At 37.5% G+C, this 21,697-nt stretch overlaps 5 protein-coding genes and 2 pseudogenes across 7 annotated transcripts in view; 6 read left to right on the top strand and 1 right to left on the bottom strand.

Annotated features, from left to right (window-relative positions):
- Positions 852–1,911, top strand: LOC104703215 (protein LIGHT-DEPENDENT SHORT HYPOCOTYLS 7-like). The gene has a single exon (XM_010419187.2). It carries the CDS (start codon positions 1,053–1,055, stop codon positions 1,641–1,643), a length of 591 nt encoding a protein of 196 aa, XP_010417489.1. The 5' UTR covers positions 852–1,052; the 3' UTR covers positions 1,644–1,911.
- On the top strand, positions 3,397–4,410 carry LOC104703212 (putative wall-associated receptor kinase-like 16). Its single transcript, XM_019227180.1, has one exon. The coding sequence runs from the start codon at positions 3,397–3,399 to the stop codon at positions 4,408–4,410; it is 1,014 nt and encodes a 337-aa protein (XP_019082725.1).
- LOC104703213 lies at positions 4,889–6,672 on the top strand (annotated as a pseudogene).
- On the top strand, positions 6,801–9,924 carry LOC104703214 (alpha-1,3/1,6-mannosyltransferase ALG2). Of its 2 annotated transcripts, none has more exons than XM_010419186.2 (9): positions 6,801–6,896; positions 7,368–7,519; positions 7,770–7,886; positions 8,010–8,203; positions 8,287–8,392; positions 8,475–8,622; positions 8,730–8,851; positions 8,934–9,100; positions 9,188–9,924. In XM_010419186.2, the coding sequence occupies exons 2-9, from the start codon at positions 7,459–7,461 to the stop codon at positions 9,482–9,484; spliced, it is 1,212 nt and encodes a 403-aa protein (XP_010417488.1). In that variant the 5' UTR covers positions 6,801–6,896; positions 7,368–7,458; the 3' UTR covers positions 9,485–9,924. The 2 variants fall into 2 exon arrangements, with proteins under 2 accessions (XP_010417488.1, XP_010417487.1); XM_010419185.2 differs by having other exon boundaries at positions 8,727–8,851.
- LOC104703210 (centromere protein X) lies at positions 15,827–17,179 on the top strand. Its single transcript, XM_010419181.2, has 7 exons — positions 15,827–15,963; positions 16,098–16,161; positions 16,256–16,304; positions 16,389–16,429; positions 16,571–16,610; positions 16,690–16,743; positions 16,832–17,179. The coding sequence occupies exons 2-7, from the start codon at positions 16,120–16,122 to the stop codon at positions 16,933–16,935; spliced, it is 330 nt and encodes a 109-aa protein (XP_010417483.1). The 5' UTR covers positions 15,827–15,963; positions 16,098–16,119; the 3' UTR covers positions 16,936–17,179.
- Positions 17,187–19,483, bottom strand: LOC104703211 (annotated as a pseudogene).
- The window catches only part of LOC104703205 (pathogen-related protein-like), a 3,369-nt gene continuing 1,819 nt past the window's right edge, over positions 20,148–21,697 (top strand). The window contains exons 1-3 of one of the 2 annotated variants that reach the window (XM_010419175.2): positions 20,148–20,352; positions 21,149–21,281; positions 21,368–21,666. In XM_010419175.2, coding sequence (XP_010417477.1) covers positions 20,182–20,352; positions 21,149–21,281; positions 21,368–21,666 — 603 coding nt within the window. In that variant the 5' untranslated portion in view covers positions 20,148–20,181. Of the gene's footprint in view, positions 20,353–20,835; positions 21,061–21,148; positions 21,282–21,367; positions 21,667–21,697 lie in introns of those variants that run through there. The other variant, XM_010419176.2, reaches the window with a different exon arrangement.

Below are 21,697 nucleotides of genomic sequence, written 5' to 3'. Positions count from 1 at the left end.
TTTAATAGAATTTTATAATCAGACGAGGTCCATTGGGCTTTATTTATGGGCCTATTTATTTAGGGAGATCAATCGATGTCTGTTTTTTTTTTTTTTTTTACAATTTACATGCACAGAGAAAACGCTTGCCTACGTAAATATAAAATATTGTTTGATATTTCTAATGGATCATACTTAATACTTTTAGATAAACTTTATGCCTAACAAAGAAAAAAAACAGTGTTGAGCTATATTTCTACACGAATTAGCATTTATTTAAGTATTGTTTTTTTCTTTTGTTACACATAATATTAGGGTGGCAATATTCGATTGACAATGATTGCTAAGCTGAATGGAAACATGATTTTAATTTTTAATGGCAACAAATATTTAAATAAAGTAAATAGTAAACCATTCTTAAATGCTAATCGTACAAGATTAAAGGAAGAGAAAATTATTTGATAGGTCTACCGATGGAAAAAGAAAGAACTAAAGCACTCTTACGGGTCCCATCTCCTGTCTCCCTCATCTATCACTTAACTTGATATTACCAAAACTAATCATCTAATCAATTTGCATTTTACTTAATTTGTTAAATTTGTAATATATCTACGTTTTAAGTTTGTTTGGTTTGAAATAACTCTCAAAACTAGTCACTTTACTTTCGACTAAAAACGAACTTAGTTATAAAAAATCATTTATTCGAGGTTGATTAAATTATAGAACACTAGATTTTGCTGACAAGAAAAAAATAAAACAATAATAGAACACTAGCTTTTAGTTTTTTTTTTTTTTTACCCCTTATTGATTATTTGATTTGATGCTCCGTGTGTGTCTAAATATGTATATTCCCATCAAATAATTTACGCGAGAATATAATAAGATTATTTCCAATTAGTGTAGAAATTTTTCTAAAGTTTTCCTCCACCATCATTGACATAGTTTCTCTATATTCCCCCTCTTCTTCTCTTTCCAAGACCCATAAAAAAAAAATCAATTTTTTTTTTTTTATGAATAATCTCTAGTAGCTATGAGGTGATTATACCAACATAACCATCATCGATCGATCTACCATGGCTAGTAGTAGCAACAAAGGCAAAGGCATAGCAGATGGATCGTCGCAATCTCAATCGCAACCACAACCGCACCAACCGCACCAACCGCAGTCACCTCCTAACCCACCAGCGTTAAGCAGGTACGAGTCACAGAAACGACGAGACTGGAACACGTTTTGTCAATACCTGCGTAACCAGCAGCCACCAGTTCACATCTCGCAGTGTGGCTCAAACCACATCCTCGATTTCCTCCAATACCTCGACCAATTCGGGAAGACGAAGGTTCATGTCCATGGATGCGTTTTCTTCGGACAGGTTGAGCCGGCGGGACAGTGTAACTGTCCTTTAAAACAGGCGTGGGGGAGTTTAGATGCGTTGATCGGACGGCTAAGAGCGGCTTTCGAGGAAAACGGAGGGTTGCCGGAGAGAAACCCTTTTGCCGGCGGCGGGATTAGGGTTTTTCTGAGGGAAGTGAGAGATTCGCAGGCAAAGGCAAGAGGAGTTCCGTACAAGAAAAGAAAGAAGAGGAAGAAGAGGAATCCTATGAAGAGTCATGATGGTGAAGATGGTACTACGGGAACTAGTAGTAGCTCCAACTTGCCTTCTTAGCAAGCAAACAAAAAAAAATCTACTATAATAAAACAAAAGTGGGATTAGTTAATGGTAAGCATTTTATTAATATAATCATTCTCTATTTAATTACCACGTACTGATCTGCAGCAATTCCACACATGTATTAAATCGATCTTGATAGTAAGCTTTTATTGCACCCTTGAGTTTTTTACATGCGAAACCATAAGACATCCTAACCTATGATCTTTTCATATATATTATATATATACCATGTGAATCATGAGATTCATAATCACTTGCGTGACTCTATGTATGTGAGCTTAGAATGACGTATATTCTTTTCATTTTACGACACTGTAAACCCTAGAGAGCGTATATACATACTAATACGCACACACACACACGAGAAAACCCTAGTTTCGGCTTATCTAAGTGTTATTAGTGTATATATGAATGTATGTACAATCTTTGTTGCAATTAGCTGGTTATTGTTTGCTCTTTGTAAAGTAGTTTCTTGTCTTGTTGGATCTTAAATGTTTTGAGTTTTCTCCTCGAGGATTTGTAGATGCTAAAAATGGTGAAACTGCTTTTGTTTTCTCTTATATACCGTATGACAGTAAAATATAACACTTTCTTAAATTCTTAAATGATTATAATATTGTTCGGATTTGCAGACCTTGGTTTCAGTTATACTACTTAATCGTGTATTTAATTTAGACAGGAGTCTAGGCTTTCCTAAAGCTTGTTTGAACGCTAATTTTATGTTGTAGCTAGTACTGATAAAGGAAAAAGCTAGTCAGATGTGTATTACGCCCACTGTGATGGCATTCAGTTTCTCCTTGATTAATCCGGATACATTATATTTTACATTTACGTTTGCGTTTGAAATTTGCAAAGAATTCTTAGATTATAACATATAAATAATGTAAACACTAATGCGAAGTTAATTTTTACGTTTGAAACAAACGTGGTCTAGCTAGCTAATCACGGATTTATTTATATACAAGTTCTCAGTTTGCCAGATTTGGGAAATTATAATAGTACTGAATTTGATTCATATAATTACACTAATATAATGTTATTATATATCACTCTCACTCATATGACATGTGTTGTTTTTCTAGAGTAATTATAGATGCAAGTACTAAACTATATCCAAAAACATTTCACCTTCTTGGGCAGATATTGTTTTTCTCGAGTTAGAAAGTGTAAATGTCAAAACTAAGTAGAAGTTCCCAATAATTTGTTTAATCATGTGGTTAAAATGGACTTGACGGTAATATTGGTTTGCGGAGCCAGTTTGTCTCTAAAGCAAATAATGGAAGCGCTGCTAGATTTTGAGTTATGTATACCGAATTTTAATCCCACTGAGAGTAAAACTAAGTTTTGAAGCTGGATCATTAGATCATTAGATCGAAATATAGCTACTTATTACTAAAAAGAAAAACCTCAGCGGTTGAGAATTATTAACAACGTTTGTATTGTCCATGACAATAGTACAATAACGGGATTTTTTGTATTTAGTGACTAAATTTTGAAACACGACTACGTACGTCCAAGCAAACGCTATTCATTCAATCCCAGTTAAGGAAGTTGATAAATAATAATATTAATGGTAAACAAGTCATGTGTACAAACTTACGTCTATGAATTTTGCATCAGCGAGGGTATTGAGTAAACAGAGGGTACTTTAAAATATCTGATCTCGGCGTTTAAAAAAGTCAAATATAGGCTGGGAAAATTGTCAACTTTTTTGGAGTTTGTGAGAGAAAAGTCAATAGATAATGAAATGTCCGCGACGCTTCTCTTTCCTTTGGGTCAACTCCAACGCAGTCCTGCTAAATATCCCGATCTCGTCTGTCTGCTCCTTCAAATCAAAACCATGTTCTTCGGGAAACTAATGAATTCTTGTTTAAGAGGAGACAGGACGACAACAACATCGTACAAATCATCTTGTGGTGACCGTGAGATATCATCACTGAAGAACGGAGGATTACTGGTTGAAGAACTAATCCGTATTTCAAACGGTGACTACAATCCTTTCCGTGTATTCTCTGAAAACGATCTGAAGCAAGCAACCAAAGACTACGACCAAGATCATGTCTTACTTCTTGACGACAACTATAGATTGTTTCAGGGAGTTCTTGAGAACAGAGGAATTGTTCTAATCAAGAAAACGAATGATCATGATGAGCTTGTAGAATATTGCATAAGGGAAATCGCTATAGCTGCATACGTTAGTACGAACATGAATCTGGTGAAGCTTCTAGGTTGTTGTTTGGAGAGCAAGGTACCGATTATTGTCTTTGAATATGTACCAAACGGGAACCTATCAGCTTACTTGCAAGGAGAGAAAATGATTCTACCATGGAGATGCAGGATTCGTATCGCTGCTCAGGTCGCAGCTGCGATTGTTTATCTCCATGTTGGCAAATCAAGACCTCTGATCCATAGACATGTGAAGACAGGTAATGTTTTACTGGACGATAACTTAAACGCCAAGCTATTTGATTTCGGACTTTCCCTAGAAATTCCATTAGGTGAGACCTATGTACAAGCATTGGTTGAAGGAACAATAGGGTTTATAGCTCCAGAGTCAGTAGATACCGGCAAATTTAACGAGAAGACTGATGTTTTCGCATTTGGTGCTACGTTTATTGAGATCCTGACTGGAAGAGAGCCTCATGATGTGTTCAATGAAGCCTCTCGTGATCTGTTTCCAAGCCTCACTCCAGCTGCAGAGTCTTCTCTAAGGCCTGTTCCTTTACCCACAAGAAGAGATCTTTTGGTGTTCTTGAACTAATAAAAGATGCTAAGCAAAACGCGTTAGAAGCTAGCGCAGAGCTAGCTGCAAGATGTGTTGACGTATCGCCAGAGAAGAGGCCAACGATTGAAGAAGTGGCTAAGGAGTTAAGGTATATTCAAAACATGCAATGACTTATCTTTGACCTTTTTTTTTTCCAGGAAAGTTTGGATTGATCTCCATCTCAATTCATTATCTAAAATGTGCTTTATTGTTGAGCTACTTCAAAGTTTATTATGACGAACCCAAAGTCAAAAGCAGAGAACTAGGGCGATAATATTACAAGTGTAGTGAAAGTTCATGGTTTAGCTTTTAAAAACAGAGACTTGTGGAGGAAAAATATGAAAAAGTAAACATATAGGGTTTTATATGTTAAAAACAGAGAAATTAGGTGAAAAATATAATAAAGTGAAAGCTCAGGGGTTAAGTTGCAGTAAATGATAAATAGTTATATAATGAATTAAAAAAAAGCGAACGTGACACAAAACGGAGCCTGAAGTTGTTCATCGCCGGGAAATATGAAACTGTACGACGATGAATCACTGAAGCAAGAAGTAATCTACCTTCACTCGCTCTGGCACCAAGGTCCTCCGACCCGAAACCCAATCCCTAGCCCCAATTTCAACCCGTTTCAACGACCCAGCAGGCCCAATTACCTCCCGCCGGCGGATTTGCAACTTCTCTCTCGCTATGGAGCTGTTACTCCACAGAAGATCATATCCAGAAACCCTATCAATCCTCCAATTCTCTACAATAACAAGCGTCCGAGGCCTGATTCGGGCCCAGAATGGCCTGTGAAGGAACCGCTTCAGTCTCCTTCTACGGGATCTGGATGGCCTGAACAAAGGCCGTGTAAGAAGGCGCGGCCTATTACGGAGGAGGAGAAATCGAAATTGGCTGCGAATTTGCTTCAGAGAGATATCCATCGAACCTGTCGCGAGTTCTTCGGTAACAAATCAGGGGAAGATGATAGTGATGAAGGAGATGAGGATCATCAGTCGTTTGAGTTTTTGACGAGAGTGTTTGAAGAGAATGATGGGAAGCTTAAGGAATACTATGAGAAGAACGCTGGGAATGGAGAATTCTGGTGTTTGGTTTGTGGTGGCACTGGAGAGAAGAGCTGTAGGAAGTTCAAGAGCTGTTTGGCTTTAATTCAGCATTCGCTTTCCATTAGTAAGACTGATTTGAAAACTCAGCATAGAGCTCTTGCGCAAGTTGTTTGCAATGTTCTTGGTTGGGACGTTAACAACCCTGTTGTTTCGAGCCAGAAGGACGCTCAGGTTAGATTCTTCTATACCTTGGAAGAAGTTAAGTTTGCAACTAATGTAGTCTGTGGCTTCAAAAAAGATGACTAATTTACTTGTGTGAATTATAGCTTGATAGTTCAGGTTACTATTTGGTTTTAATGATCGAAGACAAGCTTATCAGTTTATCAATATTGTTGTAGAAAAGATTTTGATCTTATCAGTTCATTATGATCCTTGTAGGTTTCTTGAATAGTTCTTCTGGTGATTCAGAGATACTTCAAAACACTTTTTTGGTTTTTTTTTTTTTTTTGACAGACCGTGAGCGTAGAGGTGGTTGTGGAAGGTGCATCTGAGCTGCCTTCAGACTTGAAGATTCCTCAGGAGAAACAGCGGGTCATGTCTGTTGAAGAACACGCAAAGGCTGCTTTGTTACAAATGCAACAGAATGCATCAGAAGCTTTCAAAGACATTTTTGCCAAGGATGGTACTGGTTCAGTTGAGGAGAACGGTGATGAAAATTTTTCTGAGGAGTTGGAGTTAATATCTAGAGTTTTCTCAGAGAATGTTGAGCTCAAGAGTCACTATGAGAAAAACTATGAAGGTGGAGTATTTATCTGTCTGGTGTGTTGTGCTGCGACTGATAAGAAATTGATCAAAAGATTTAAACACTGTTATGGGGTTGTTCACCATTGTACTAAAATACCGAAAATGAAAATACGAGCTCACAAGGCTTTTGCTCGGTTTGTCTGTGAACTACTTGGCTGGGATTTTGAGCTTCTGCCACGTAGAGTAATGAAAGGCGTTACCTCTCTTGTTATATCTAATGCTAACCAGAACAATGAGAACCCATCATCATCTGTGATCGAGGTAAGACACCGTATACAAAGAGAACAAGCACTCTCTCTTATCCTTTTGTTTCTTTAATTGAATTGTGAATCATTTCAGGAACATATGTGCGAAGATAAAGCTGATAAAACCACAGGCCAACAATAAGGCTGAGGCATGCGTTGGTTAGTATAGACAGTACCTGAGCACTTCTAATCACAGTTGATAATATAGAACCTTAGTTATTGCTTTCATACAGTTTTTGTTTAAGTTTGATGATGCAATGAACCAGTCTTTTTTATGTTTTGGCTACGCAGAGGCTTAATCATATGGTTTCTCTTCTGGGTAAATCAATTTAAGAGTCAAGATGCAACAAGTTATGTGTTATATGGAAGGCACTTAATCTTCTTTCAGGTACGATTAATTAGTTTCCGGCATCTTATCAAACTTTTTATGACTTGATATGATGGAGTCATCAAAGACAGTGTGTATGCGTTACCCAACTTTTGATACGAAATTTTGATTAACGAAAAAACATTCTCTTATTTTCTCACTGAGAATTTTGGAGTACTCTAACTAAAATTTAGGATAACTAATTCATTTATCTACATAATAATCTCATAATAATTTTAATAATTTCAACATTTCTTTTCAGAGATGTCGTAATAAAATATTCAATCATTCTTTTTTGCATCAAATACTGTTGTTACTGTATAAGAGTACAGCATAAATTAAAAAAAAAATAGTAATCAATTTCGTGATAATTAAATTTAATTATGTGTTGGGCTATCTGGGCCGAGTAGATATGGGCCTTAAGCATCCCTCATCTTACCCAAATTTATTAAATTTTTTTGTTTTTCACTTTTTTAATCCAATCGATCCAAGACGGGCGGGTCAAATATCTCTTGACAAAACCTCTCAGGAAACCCGCAAACAGAAAAACGAAACCAGTGGAGTCTGCAAAAGTCAGATCAAAATGGGGAAAAAAGAAGCTTCAAAGATGAACATCGCCATCATACATCCAGATCTTGGGATAGGTATACACGATCTTCATCCAGTGTTCGATTTTAATTTCCCCTGATTAATCTTCTTCCTCTCGTATAATTGGTCCTTCTTCTGGGATCTATCTTGCTTCCGCTTCCGAGGGAGTTATTATTATTCCCAAATTCTTCTAAGATTAAAGTAATGTAATTGAGAGATCACGAACGAGTTTATCAGACTTATTAGATTTGTTCGGGTCTCACAAATTTACACTAGTGCGTTGTTTGTTTCTGGTATATGCTGCAGGTGGAGCAGAGAGATTGATCGTCGATGCGGCGGTTGAGCTTGCGTCCCACGGTCATAAAGTTCATGTCTTCACCTCTCACCACGACAAATCCAGATGCTTCGAGGAAACTCTCTCTGGTGAGTGACGTTTTGCTTAGTTTCTCATTTGGTTTTGTTTTAGGATATCCTTCAAATTTGTAGGCATTATATAATCACAGTTTGAGATTTATTATGATTCAATGTCCTTAAACAACTATCCAGGTATCTTTCAAGTTACGGTGTATGGGTCTTTCCTGCCACGGCATATTTTCTACCGACTACACGCAGTGTGTGCATATTTGCGGTGCTTGTTTGTTGCTCTCTGTGTTCTTTCGGGTTGGTCTTCGTTCGATGTTATACTTGTAGACCAGGTGTCAGTCGTAGTCCCATTGCTCAAACTTAAAAGGTCATCAAAGGTAATTCAAACTTTGCTGCTTTACTCATTATATCTTGTGCTCACTTTTTACAATAGCTTTATCTTGAACATATGTTGATATAGGTTGTTTTCTACTGCCATTTCCCGGATCTCTTGCTAGCTAAGCATACAACAGCACTTAGACGGATGTATCGGAGACCCATTGATTTCATCGAAGAACAAACCACAGGTTTGGTTTTCCATTTCTAACCCCTTACTTACATCCATCTCTGACAGCAATTGTTCTTAGATTATTACTTGTGGGATTGTAGGGATGGCTGATATGATCCTTGTTAACAGTAACTTCACGGCATCAACATTTGCCAATACATTTAAAAGGCTAAATGCACAAGGAAGTCGCCCAGCTGTACTTTACCCAGCAGTCAATATTGATCAGTTCAATGAACCCCATACTTATAAGTATTGTATATCCCTGAACTCCAAATTTACAGGATACTAAAGCAAGCTTCCATATGGAAAAATTACTTCTCTACCGGTTTCTATAAGTTCTTCTTTATCTCTAGCAGGTTGAATTTCCTCTCTGTAAACCGCTTTGAGAGGAAAAAGAACATCGATCTAGCCGTTTCAGCTTTTGCTATGCTATGCAAACATAAGCAAAATCTGACTGATGTTACCCTTACCGTTGCAGGCAAGTTTATATTATAATTGACTTCCCCATCATTATCATATGTAACTGTTTGTATTCTAACAAACAAAGCTCTGTTATTCAGGTGGATATGACGAGCGATTGAAGGAGAATGTTGAGTACTTGGAGGAGCTCAGAAGTTTAGCCGAGAAAGAAGGAGTTTCTGATCGAGTTAACTTCATTACATCTTGTTCAACCGCTGAAAGAAATGAACTTCTCTCTGGTTGCTTGTGCGCTCTCTACACGCCCACGGTAAAAGTCACCATCATTTTTTTTTTTTGTTTGTCTTCCTCCAAGTTTCAATCTCATCTCATTCTCATGGTCCATTTCAAATGTTAGGATGAGCATTTTGGTATTGTTCCATTAGAAGCAATGGCTGCATACAAACCCGTAATTGCCTGCAACAGCGGTGGCCCTGTAGAGACAGTAAAGAATGGAGTAACAGGCTATCTTTGTGAACCGACTCCAGAAGATTTCAGTTCGGCAATGGCTAGATTCATCGAAGATCCTGAATTGGCGAAGAGAATGGGAGGTGAGGCCAGGAATCATGTCGTCGAATCATTCTCTGTGAAGACGTTTGGACAGAAGTTGAATCAGTATCTCGTTGATGTCGTATTAAGTCCTAAAGAAGATTGAGATTCCTTTGTTTAGTAATCATAGATTGCTCGTTAAACATTAGGCTTAGGTCTAAAAATACTGGAGCTTTATTGTCGGGTCAATCATCTTTAACTTGAAGATTGGTTGTTGACAGTTTTGTTTTGTTTTCGATTTTGGTTTGTGGATATAAATTTGACGGAATAAAATCGAAACAGTACTCTGTTTCATATAGATAGGCCAAGTCAATTGAGTCTCGGTCTTCTCAGCAGCGAGCTTCATCAGAGCCGTCGATTTGGTAGCTGAACCCAGCATCTTGAGAAAAGCTCGCTTGGCACGGTTAAGAATCGTCATGATTTTTTGTTTTTTTTCTCTGATTTTGGTGTTAGATATCTAAAGATGTTTATGAGTATTGCTGCTTATATAGATGATCACTGGAGTGACTGTATTTTTCATAATGCCAGATATTTTATTCGGTTGCAGAGGTTTCGTTACAGAGGAGGTCGTTAGAGAAACGACGAACCAACGATTCGACGGTTATTTCCCTTTTTTTTTTTCTTTAAAAAAAAATAATAATAAATCATTAAAATGTACGCTTTATTGTTTGACTCATCTCCATTGACTAACAAATCTAATTGGAAAATGATTATTTTTGACGGCTCTCTCTAATTATTTTTAACGTTTTCAGGATTACTATAAAATACTTGTTCAAAATATGAACACGACAAGAAGTTGATTAATTTTTATTTAAATTGGATATTTTCCAAAATTTGAATGGGAAAACTCTCCCTAGCTAGCGTTTGGGTCATGTATAAGTTGTTAAAAGCATTTTCCCATTCCATTGTTTTTCACACGACCCATTGAATTGTTGGGTCGCATAACTGAATTCTCATTATTATAAATATGCACATCGGACCCTAACATATGCATCTTAATTCTTACATAACATTTATAATCTTACCCCCACACGTTTACTATAAATATGACTTTTACGTACCACCACAAGTTTATTATAATTTATAAAAGTGGTATATTTTTGTCGACAAAAATAAATAAATGTTCATAAAAAGTACTATTAGAGAGATTATTTGCATAATTGTTTCTTTTGACCATAAACTGTATGGATTTAGAAACAATATATAACGTTATTGATGTATGTGGACAAATTATAACTGGCCAAAGTTATTAGGAGCTCGGATATTTTGATCAGTGATTCTTCACTTGGATTTGAAAAATGTTGCGTTGAATGAATCTGTAGTGTCTTTTAAGTGACAGATTTGCCCTCAAACTGTCTCGTTCTCTTTCATTCGCGGAATTGGGTTGTCGAGCGTTCTCTACGATAATAAAGCTCACCAAAGTGATATGTACATCAGTACATGCAATAGATTTACTCCGCGTGGTTTGTTTACAAACTCTGGGTATTTTTTAACGGTGATACGGATGAAAATAAAATTTGCCTTAGCGAATAATTTATTGTTTTACACGCGCGGAGCCTAGGTATCATTAAGCTACATTTAATTCGTTTATCATTTAAGCTAATGCATCGACCAATTTTTTTTTTTTTTTTTTTACACCAAGCTTTCTTTGTTGAGCTGAAATCTGTTAAAAAAAAAAATCCAATTTACGTAATAACATTGTAGTGGTTTTAAAAAGTTTAATCCAATAATTTAGTTTACGTTTCCTCATAGATTATAAAGTACTTTATTTAACCCAGTAACAAAACAAGATGAATACTATGATTAAGCTTGACAGCTTTGTTCTTAAACTTTGTTCTTTTTAATGTTTTTTTTTTTTTACTTTGCACTCAGAAGATGTGTTGAGGTAAGAAAGGGACACCTGCGATTCGTTGACAAAAGACAAGTATCGTTTGTTATTTGACGAAACTGTATTTATTTGACACCGAAATGTAACCTGCACATGAGAAGATAAGAGTAGTAGTTTCTCGGTGGGTTGTTCATCAATCTTTTCCTTCCCTTGGAAACCAAGTAGCCACTTGTGTACCAAGATCCATTAAAGCACTTGTGCATCTAGTGACATGTGATGTATACAGTGTAATCTGTGCGTCTGTGTGAACGCTTGGATATTTGAATGTTTACTTACAATCTCAAACACTGGTATGATCGACTCCAGCGTTACAAATTATTTTTTCAAAGCAAATAAAAATATTTAAATAAGAAAAACTTATCTAGCAATGAATTCATAAATTTTAAATTATTGAAGGCGTACTCATACCTGAAATTGCATGGGCCGGCTCCGTTATTGGACGGGTTATCCCACAAGGGTAAACTTATCTAGGGTAAATTTCCTTTTAACGCTGATGGGAGCCGATTAGGGTTAAAACGGCGTGTGTCGTCCGCTTATAAATAGATCCACCGTAGATCAAAATTCAGGATTTGTAAAGACTTTTCTCACAGAAAAAGGATAAAAGAAAATCGTTTTCACAATGTCTATGCTTCTCAGACATCTCAGGAGAGAGGCGCTCGTACGCTGCTACCAGAGCCGTCGGTTCTCGACTTCTCTATCCCAAAATCAGCCTTATCTCATCGTCGGCGGCGATTTTTGTGGAGTTAGTTTGAAGGGTGAATGTGTCGGGCATCTCAAGTATTATGATCCTTGTAAAGGTGATGTTAAGGTTTCGGAAAAATTAGTAGCTATGGAGTTGCTGGAGGTAATGGGAAGAATTGGATCATCCCGTGGTTGGGTAGCTTCTCTGAACACCCGTGATGCTACCATGTCTCTCCAAGATGATCTTAACCCCACAACTGCATTGGATTCGTGCCCAAAACATATTTCACTGCCTCCTCTTGTCACTCTACCTGATTGCCAAACCCAACTTGTCACTAACGTGGTCATGTCCTCTTCTCCTGAACAAGATGACTGTGTTGTGGCTGTCAAGTTCTTGGGACCTCAACTCAGCTTATGTAGGCCCTGTAACGGTTCGAAATGGGTCAACATCAGAACCCCAATTGGCTTTTTCACCTCTCGTGTCATGTATTCCAGAAGAGATCAAATGTTCTGCATGCCCGCTTCTGGAGGCCATTACACGGGATCATGGGATCTCCACAAGCACAGGCATAACCCAAAACTGAACCAGTTGCGGTTTTGCAACCTTCCCAAGTTGATGCAATCCGAGTGGGAACTTTTGGATTCATGTGTTAGAAGGGAAGACTTGGTGGAGTCGCCCACAGGTGAATCCTTTCTGATTAAATGGTACACCGGAAGCAATAGCAATTTAGCCAAAGTGCAAACCAAGCGTTTTATGGTGTTCAAGATAGACCAGGAAGGAAATGCTTGTTACACTGAAGACATTGGGGATCTGTGCATTTTTTTGTCCAAGTCCGAGCCGTTATGTCTCCCTGCAAGCTTGTACTCTGGCCTCACCCCTAACTCTCTTTATTTCGTTGGCTTCGAGGATATGGGAGTTTGCAATCTTGCCACTTCCACCATCCATCCCGAAAATTTCCTATCCACCACCACCCCTTTCTGGCTCCAAAATTAGGCTAGTATATATTCTTTGTTTAGTTTTTATTCTTTTTTTTTTTGATAAAGAACTCCAGCTTCTGTTTAGTATTCTCCTCTTCGTGTTTTTAGCCATCTTTTGATATCCACAAAGCACACATGTTACCTTTGTTTAACGAACTCACAAGTCACAATGTAGCTAAGATTTTGAAACGAACGCACTAGTGAAATTCAGAATCTAATACTCTTTATGATTTCCTTTGGTTGTGGTTATTTTATCTTGGTTATTTGGTGTTGTATATCTGAATCTGTTAGATATTTTAATGACATTAACAAATTTGTTCCTTAGTTTCTCTTCTCTTATGGTATCTTTAAAGTAATTTTATCCACTTCTAGGTTAGATTCGAAAATATATTTCCAGATTATCAACATATAGGTGTTAATTTTTTTTTTTTTTTTTTAAATCATTAGTAGGATTTATGTACTTACATATGTCGTTTTCGATGAAATTATATTGCCAAAGAAAATGAAAAACATGAAATATCTAAGATTCGGATATGTTAGAATTATTCAGAAATATTTGATACGATATGTGCATATATATATATATATATATAAGCTATTTACAGGCTTTAAATTAGGGTTCTTGTGAAAAAAATATAGCGCGACAATGTCTACGCTTCTTAGACATCTCTCGAAGCTCTATCTCAGGAAACCTAAAGATGCCCTCGTAAGCTACGTACTCATTTTGTCCTACTGTCATTGTCTTTCTTTGTCTTTATTTATTTTTGGATTCTGATCGTCTTTGACTAGTTCTTTATGCATGGTTTGTAGAAAAACCAGAGTGCTAGGTTGTCGCAAACCCCGCCTTATCTGACCCTCGGCGTTTGGGATAAAGAAGACGGTCCCAGTACTCCCAACAAGAATGTAGTTCTCGACTTGTACAACCCACTCAAGGAAGAGTCGGTCAAAATTTTAGATAAATCACTCCCGGAGGAGCTCTGGACGTTGGACTTGGTGGGAATATCCAATGGTTGGGGACTTTTCATGGACAAACACGACAGCTCTGTTGTACGCATGTCCAACTTTTTCTGCTCTTCATCATCCAAATCATCTCCTAAGATCACGACTCTGCCTCCCTTGTGTCCGCTACCCGATCTCAAATTGGAATCCGTGAAAAACGTGGCAATGTCCTGTTCTCCCGACCAAGAGGCGGAGGACTGTGTAGTTGCTGTCAAGTTTATGGGATTTCAGTTGAGTCTCTGTGTACCCACTAGGGATTCAGAGTGGACTAACATCATAACACCTTTCAACTACTTCCACAACTCGAGTCTCACGTACTCGAAGAAAGATCAAAGGTTCTACATGCTTGCTCCAGGAAGCCGATTCTTGGCTTCCTGGTATATCCATTCCAAAAACTGGGACTACCCAAAGTTCCACGAGTTGCGGTTTTACAACATTCCCAAGTTTGGGCAGTCCGAGTGGCAGCTACTGGAGTCGTGTGCCAAGACTGAACACTTAGTGGAGGCCCCCTCGGGCGAATGTTTCTTCGTGAAGTGGTATATAGAAAAATCTCTTAGAGAAGTATAAAAATTATAACTGTTCAATGCTGATGAAAACCTCCTGATTCCTGCTTACAGGTTTGGGGAGAGCTTTCCGTGTGTGTTCAATGAGAAAGAAACGATCTACTACAATACAAAGCGGTTCATGGTGTTCAGAGAGGAGGAGACAAGCAAAGGGGGAGGAGAACGACGCATGTGTTACACAGAGGACATTGGAGATCTTTGCATTTTCCTTGCAGAAAATGAACCTTTTTGTGTTCAGGCCAGCTCATGCCCTGGTCTCAAGCCTAATTCTATCTATTTCATGGGTTACGGCTTTGGTGTTTATGATCTCGCTGCAAAAACGGCCCATACCTTCAATGTTGAAGGTTTACCAGGACCAGTATTTACTTGCCCGTTCTGGATTCCTCCTGTTTCTCTCTAGCATTTTAATTTTTTATGTTAGTTTAATTGTGCAAAATAACACTTTTCCTAATTAGTTTTAATTCTTGGTTGTTGGATGTAAGACTATAGGTTCTTAACTGTTAGATGCATTCTACTTAATCATGGCTATTGGCTATACCTTAATCCAGCTTTCTTCGTCATCACAAAGTTTGAAACTTCCTTGTTGTCTATCTACCAACAGATCATCAGCTTCATTGTTTTTTTTTTTAAACCATCAGCGTCATTGTTATTAGCAATATCTACGATATAGTACTATAGTAGTGCCTGGAAACATTGCAAAGCTCTATTGACTGACTGGAAGTCATTGGTTTCCTGTCAAATGCAGATTTTGCTAGTTTAAAACTTAATTTATATTTTTTCATATTTTATAAAATGGCTTTTCAAATAATAGTATATATTTATCTTGAAAAAAGAAATATTGAATAAAATACTAATTATCATGATAAAAAAATTCTTTGATACCGTAAATAAAATTTAGAAAAGAAGTGAAAATTATTGGAAGGAGGGGGAAAACCCGGAAAATACTCTGTCTATTCTTTTTTTGGTTTTTTCAGTTGGAATGAAAATACCTAATAAAGTTATAAAAAGTACATTATCTTTTTAAATAATGGTAGATTTGTGTTTTAACAGCCGTTAATTACGTTACATAATCAGGAATTCAGGATTATCGCAATATATATTACAACTGACTAAAACGCGTCACACAACAGGCAAATAATTGAAGTCAACGCCCATAAACTATACACTAGACTACAAAAATCGAAGGATTGATGATGAGTATGAGAGCTAACCGACGCGTGTCTGACAAATTTAACCAAACACGGACAACCCTGCAATATATGGGCTGGGCCGGGATGGGCTTATTACTCCACCACATTGCGATTTTACTAAAACGTTGTCGTTTGGATTTAGTTTCTTTTTCCTTCTCCGTGCTTTTCTTTTTCGACTTCCAAATGCCAGTTTTCTTCCCTCCTTTAATCCTCCTCCACCATCGGAGCTCGTCGTCGTCGCCGCCTCACTGTTAATCGCTGCCTTCAGTTGTATCAACATCTCAAGGTATCAATATCTCTTGTAAAATTTTCGATTGCAGAAAAATTGGTTTTTATGATTTTGTATCCCATGATTCTAATTCTTCTTTTTTTTCAAATTAATGCCCCTCTCCGGTCGACGTTTTGGTGTTTGTGCCCCAGGAGGAAGCTTCCTTTTAAATACATGCGCAAAAACGTCATGGACGCCAACAGTACCTTCGATTCTGTAATCTTTGCTCGCGTCTTCCCTTTCTCATCCTCCGTTTTTTTTTTATTATCGTCTCCATCTTTACCTCCTTGTGTGTTTTCGTTTCAATTAGGATCTGATTCACGCCATTTTCAAGCACATTTGGGCCCGAAGATTTCGCGGTACACCTCTATGTTCCGCTCAGAGTAGCTTTAATTCCTCTTATGTTGATCTTCTTTGTTTGATTTCTCTGCTCGATTATACAGAAAGGGAGAGGAGCGATGCCATTGATGCTACTGAAGCTGAGGTATTCTCTATTTCATGTCATAAGATTAGAATAATTATCGTAATTTCACTAGATTCTGTAACAGCTATGACCTTTGATACGTTCATCAAGTGATGAAGATATCATTTGTTGATGCTAAATTATGCATTACATTTACTTTAGGTTGCTCTGGGAACAACTAAGAAGAACAGGCTTGCTTCTGGTACCCCTTGTTTACTTTCTCATGTAAACTTGGAAATGAGACATGGATAATATTTTATACTTGGTTATTGTTTATGTAGCTAACGCGAATGCTTTAAAGCTCAGCTGTGAACTTCTCAAGAGTTTTGTCTCAGGTCAAGTATCCATATCCATGTTTGCATTTTCTAACAAGTACTCAATTTTCTCCTTAACTCATGTCGTTTAGCTAATGGGCATTGGCAGAGGCTGTGCAGCGCGCTGCTATAATCGCTGAAGCTGAGGGAATGGACAAGATTGAAGCTACTCATTTAGAGAGGATTCTTCCCCAGCTTCTTTTGGACTTTTAAGGTATGATTGCTAAACAGCACATGCTTGTCCCCTGCATCTTTTCGTTTTTTGTTGATCTTGATCAACTAATGAAAGTGAAGTCTAGTTTCTTTTGCTCCTTCATCTAAAAGTACACAACGCTCTTAGACCATGTCATGTGTTCTCGTAGTGTATATGTTCGTTCATTGATATTTTCCTTCGTTAGAAATATGTGAAGATATGAACAGAGATTATTCCACACAAGTTATTCTAAAGATCATACTAGTACTACTAGTTTGTTTATAGGCTAGGCTAATGTGGTATTACATGATCCATGAAGAACGAGATATATGCATTTGACTTGATTCTGGATATATTCACTATGCGCTTCAGAGCTGATTCCAATGCTACCACCCATAACACACCAAGATACTTTGAAATGTAAGAAGAAATCTTGCCCTTCATCGATCTTCTGCTGTTAGAGATTTTCCTTTTCTTGATCGTATAAGGTTGACCTAAAGCGGAAGAGCGAGATGTAGGAATCTTCTTACGGTATGAAAGAGCAATTTCTTTAGCCTTAGGATCTGCAGAAACAGCAAGCACTATATTAGAGCTAGTCTTAACTGAGGATACATTATCTTTCTTAGTATCCTCCACAGGTTTACTGTAATTAAGACTAAAGCTATCAATGAACCAATAGTAAAGAGATAGTACCTTTGCGTTCTGGAGACAAATTAGGCTCTTCCTGGTCAGGTGAGGTCTCAGCAAATGATTTGTCAGCCTTAGGTGACTCGAAATTATCACTCATGTAAGAATTACTATCACTGTCTGCTGAATGAAACACTTGTTCCTGAGACTCATAACAACGTAGATCTAAACTATTTACATCCAGGATCGATACTCCCCCCGGGTAGTTACATGCTTTGTTGGAAGTACTGACATTCTCATAACTGTGATCAGATACACACTCGTCTCTCCAGCTAGTCTCAAGCACTGGCTTTGTTGAAAACTTGAAATTATCGCTATTCTCATACTTCTCTGTCGAGCTAGTCCCAAGCACTGGCTTTGTTGAAAACTTGAAATTATCGCCATTCTCATAATCGTGATCAAATGCATACTCTTCTCTCCAGCTACTCTCAAGCACTGACTTTGGTGAAGAATATAATGGACTAGCTTCATACCAAGGTTTCGACACTTCGAAAGCACTAGAAAACGAAGGAGTTCCATCTCTTACAAAAAATAACATATACGCATTTGTTGATAGAGCATCATCTTCGCTGATTCTTGTGACCTGCCAAGAAAAACTTGCATTTATTTAACACCCTTTAGAGAGGTCTGTTTATATAACTAACTAATTAAACCACAAATCAAATGAAAATTGTTATATCACAGTACCTTGGCGTCATCAAACTTATGCCATGTCTCAGGAGCTGATCTCACATAAGAGGAGTAATGACCAAAAGATGCTCTATACCCAAGATGCTCCACAATAGCATAGAGATGTTATTTAGTAGAAACCTGAAAGAAACAAAAGTATAACCTGTTAGGATGTTAAGACTTAAGACATGGAAATCTCAAGATTGATTTTATAGAACCAAAAGTTCGCTTACTTGGGAATCTTGGTTACCACTCATGTAAGGAAGCAAGTCCAACTCCAAAGGGAACTCGACATGTTTGGATATCTTCTTCATCATTAGTCCATCATTCTTGAATCTCTTCAGGTGGAATGTTGCAACCAGTGGCAATTTATCGAGCTGAAATTGCTTCTCCTTTGAAACTTTCTCCTTGAAGTTATCACAGGTTAACTGATCCTCGAGTTGTTCAACACGTGTAAAAGACTCTAGCGCGTTCAAAAGGTTATCAACATCTTCAATTTCCAGACTCCATCCAAGAGAGGTTTCTAATGTGTCAGAAAATGAATTGCAATTGCGGCAATGAAGCTGAAAAGGAAAAGATGAAACATAATCAGTATGAAAATTGCTACAACAGTAAGATAAATATACAGTATGGTAATAAATTGTCATACCCTACTCATGAGACGGCCACCGAAGACGTGATCAACAATGTTGACATCTTGAGAAGAGACAGAGCCAGGGCTATTATATCTCGGAATCAAACATCTCTCTAACTTATCCAAAAACGACTGTAGAAACTCATAGGCATCTTCTTGGTTGTTTATCTGAAAGTCAGGTGAAAAATCTGTGGTGGCTTAAGGTTAAACCATTCATACGGAGAAATCTCACCAAAAGACAAAGTATGAGCAGGGAGAAAAAATAAAGAAGAAGATAACATACGATTTAGATTATCACGAAACTGATTCGTCGTTATATAAGATCCTGAAGACTTGAGAGCAAGCTTAATATGATCTTGGAGAGCCTGCATAACACAGAATGTCTCGCTGCCACCACCTGAAAACCCAAAAGGAGCCGAGCCATAAGATTAAGACCATGAAGAAACAGGGGACTAAAATCAGAGAAGACAAAAAATAGGAATATTGAAAAGTACTCTGGAGTCTTACAGTTGCAAGGGTTTTGACTTTTGTATGAGCGAAGGCTCTCAAGAAGAGGCACGGTGTGAGTTAAGCATTGCAACACTGAAGCTATGAAACAACTGTTGCCTGAATTATAAAGCCCAGCACCCTAAAGAACGTTTCAAACATCAATATAATCAAATATTGGATGAAAATAAAAAGATAAAAACAAAAAAAAAAGATTTAGGTTGACAGGGAACATACAACACCGGTTGGTTCAATGCATGGGAATGCCAAGGGTTTGGTTAAATACGAGTCTCTCGTGACGTCTCGATAGAATGACAAACTATCATCGCTTCGGAGAAATTCCTTCTTGTTTGCAGACGGTGGCATGGTTTGAGAATTGAAAAACCCTGTAATCGTTTTCTGTTATTATCAAAGTGTAAACGGAGAAGGAGAGTTATATATGTATTATCTATATACATACATTAGGGTATCCATATATAACTTAACAGTTATAATAGAAAAAGGAATTGTTAACATTCTATTTTTCCTTTTTTGTTTTTTTTTTAATTTATTATTTTTGTTTTCTTAACGGAGTTTAGAGTTATGAAGTCGATCATGCCAGTAAAAACTTCTCCAAACCGACCGTCAGCAATGATGACTCCTCTGATCTTTCCGACTAAATCGTGACATCTGTCTTTTATGCTAACATCATCGTCGTATGCAAAAAAGGTTACTTTGCTAGGTGCTATATAAAATAGTAGAGAGTCTTTCTTTTATCTTTATAATCTCTACTCTATGCAAACTCACGAAAATGTCTTCTTCTGCGGATGCTCTAGAGGGTGGTCGTTCGTCTCTGAAGTTGGCCGCGGACAAGTACCGATCGATCTTGAACGATGAAAAAACGGGAAACATACGGTGGAGATATGGTGGTCCTCCGATATTTAACACCGTGAACAAGCTTTTCGAAGAAGAAAGAACCCATGTAAACTCTTTTCTCTTGCCTATCTTTATTTATCTTTATCAACAATATGCTTAGATTGTGAGTTTGTGACCAACACAAATCACCACGCTGTTGGACTATATCTCCTAACTATGTTCAGTATAACTATTTTTAAAAATCAAATGTTTACTAGTTTTTGCAATAATTTATATATTTTTATAAAGTCTAGAAGCTTTGATGATCATATAATAACCGATGTTGACATATACCAAACTTTATACTTGAAAAAAGTTACACAAGAATTTCTCGTAAAATTCCTTGGTTTGCTTTTTTATTTCCTACTGGGAAATGTCATTATGTCATTGGATACAAAAGAAGAAGCCAATTGGGACAAGACGAAGGAATTGTGGGTTATTGGTAGCAACTTATTCATGATGATGATATTTAGTATTGTGATTGAGACAATTAACAACTTCAAAATGTCAACTTTAGGTGGTGTTACAAAAACGGGGTTGATCACTTATCCATTTAACCTATATTGTTGAATATCAACATGTATTGTGAGATGATTATAAAAGAGACAAGCAAGCATTACTATCTGTACATCATCCTTATATGACCACTAGGAAAGAGAGAGATAAGTATAGATCTGTGTCTGTCCTTGAAGATGCAGGAAAGGTTCAGTGGAGGTACGGTCACCCTCCAGACTTCAGTAGTGTGAATCAGCTCTTTGAAGAAGGCCAGACCAAGGTCCTCGGGATTTATTGACAAAGACCATGATGATATTTGCTAAAATATGTTAATCTGATTCGTTGATCGTGTTTGATTGTGAGCGCAGGTGTGGCCAGAAGGGTCGTTAGAAGAGACTGTGCAAAACGCAATCAAGTCATGGGAGATGGAGTTCTCACACAAGATCCGTTTACAGGACTTCAAGACCACAAATCCCGAGAAATTTAAGCTCTTTGTTAATGGTAATTACCACATGCACATAATCGATATGATCTTAAACTGTATAGTTACCAAAAAAGAAAAGGATTAAAGTGATTATACTTATTAGGGAGGGAAGGTTTATCAGCCGAAGAGACGCTTAGGCTTGGGAGTTACAATGCTTTGCTCAAGAACTCTTTGCCTCAAGAGTTTCAGTACTACAAGCCAGAGGAAGAGAGCTTCGAGTCATCACATGACGCCTTTAGATCTGCTTTACCACGCGGGTTTGCATGGGAAATACTCTCTGTGTACTCAGGACCGCCTGTTATAGCCTTCAAGTTTAGACACTGGGGATACTTTGAAGGAACTTTCAAAGGTCATGCTCCTACTGGGGAAATGGTTCAGTTCCTGGGTCTAGGAGTTCTAAAGGTATGTCTGAAGCATGAATTTGTGTCCCTCC

The sequence above is a fragment of the Camelina sativa genome, chromosome 7 (assembly GCF_000633955.1).
Source record: "Camelina sativa cultivar DH55 chromosome 7, Cs, whole genome shotgun sequence".
In the NCBI taxonomy this organism is placed as follows: domain Eukaryota; kingdom Viridiplantae; phylum Streptophyta; class Magnoliopsida; order Brassicales; family Brassicaceae; genus Camelina; species Camelina sativa.
This window is presented reverse-complemented; position numbering and strand designations above follow the sequence as displayed.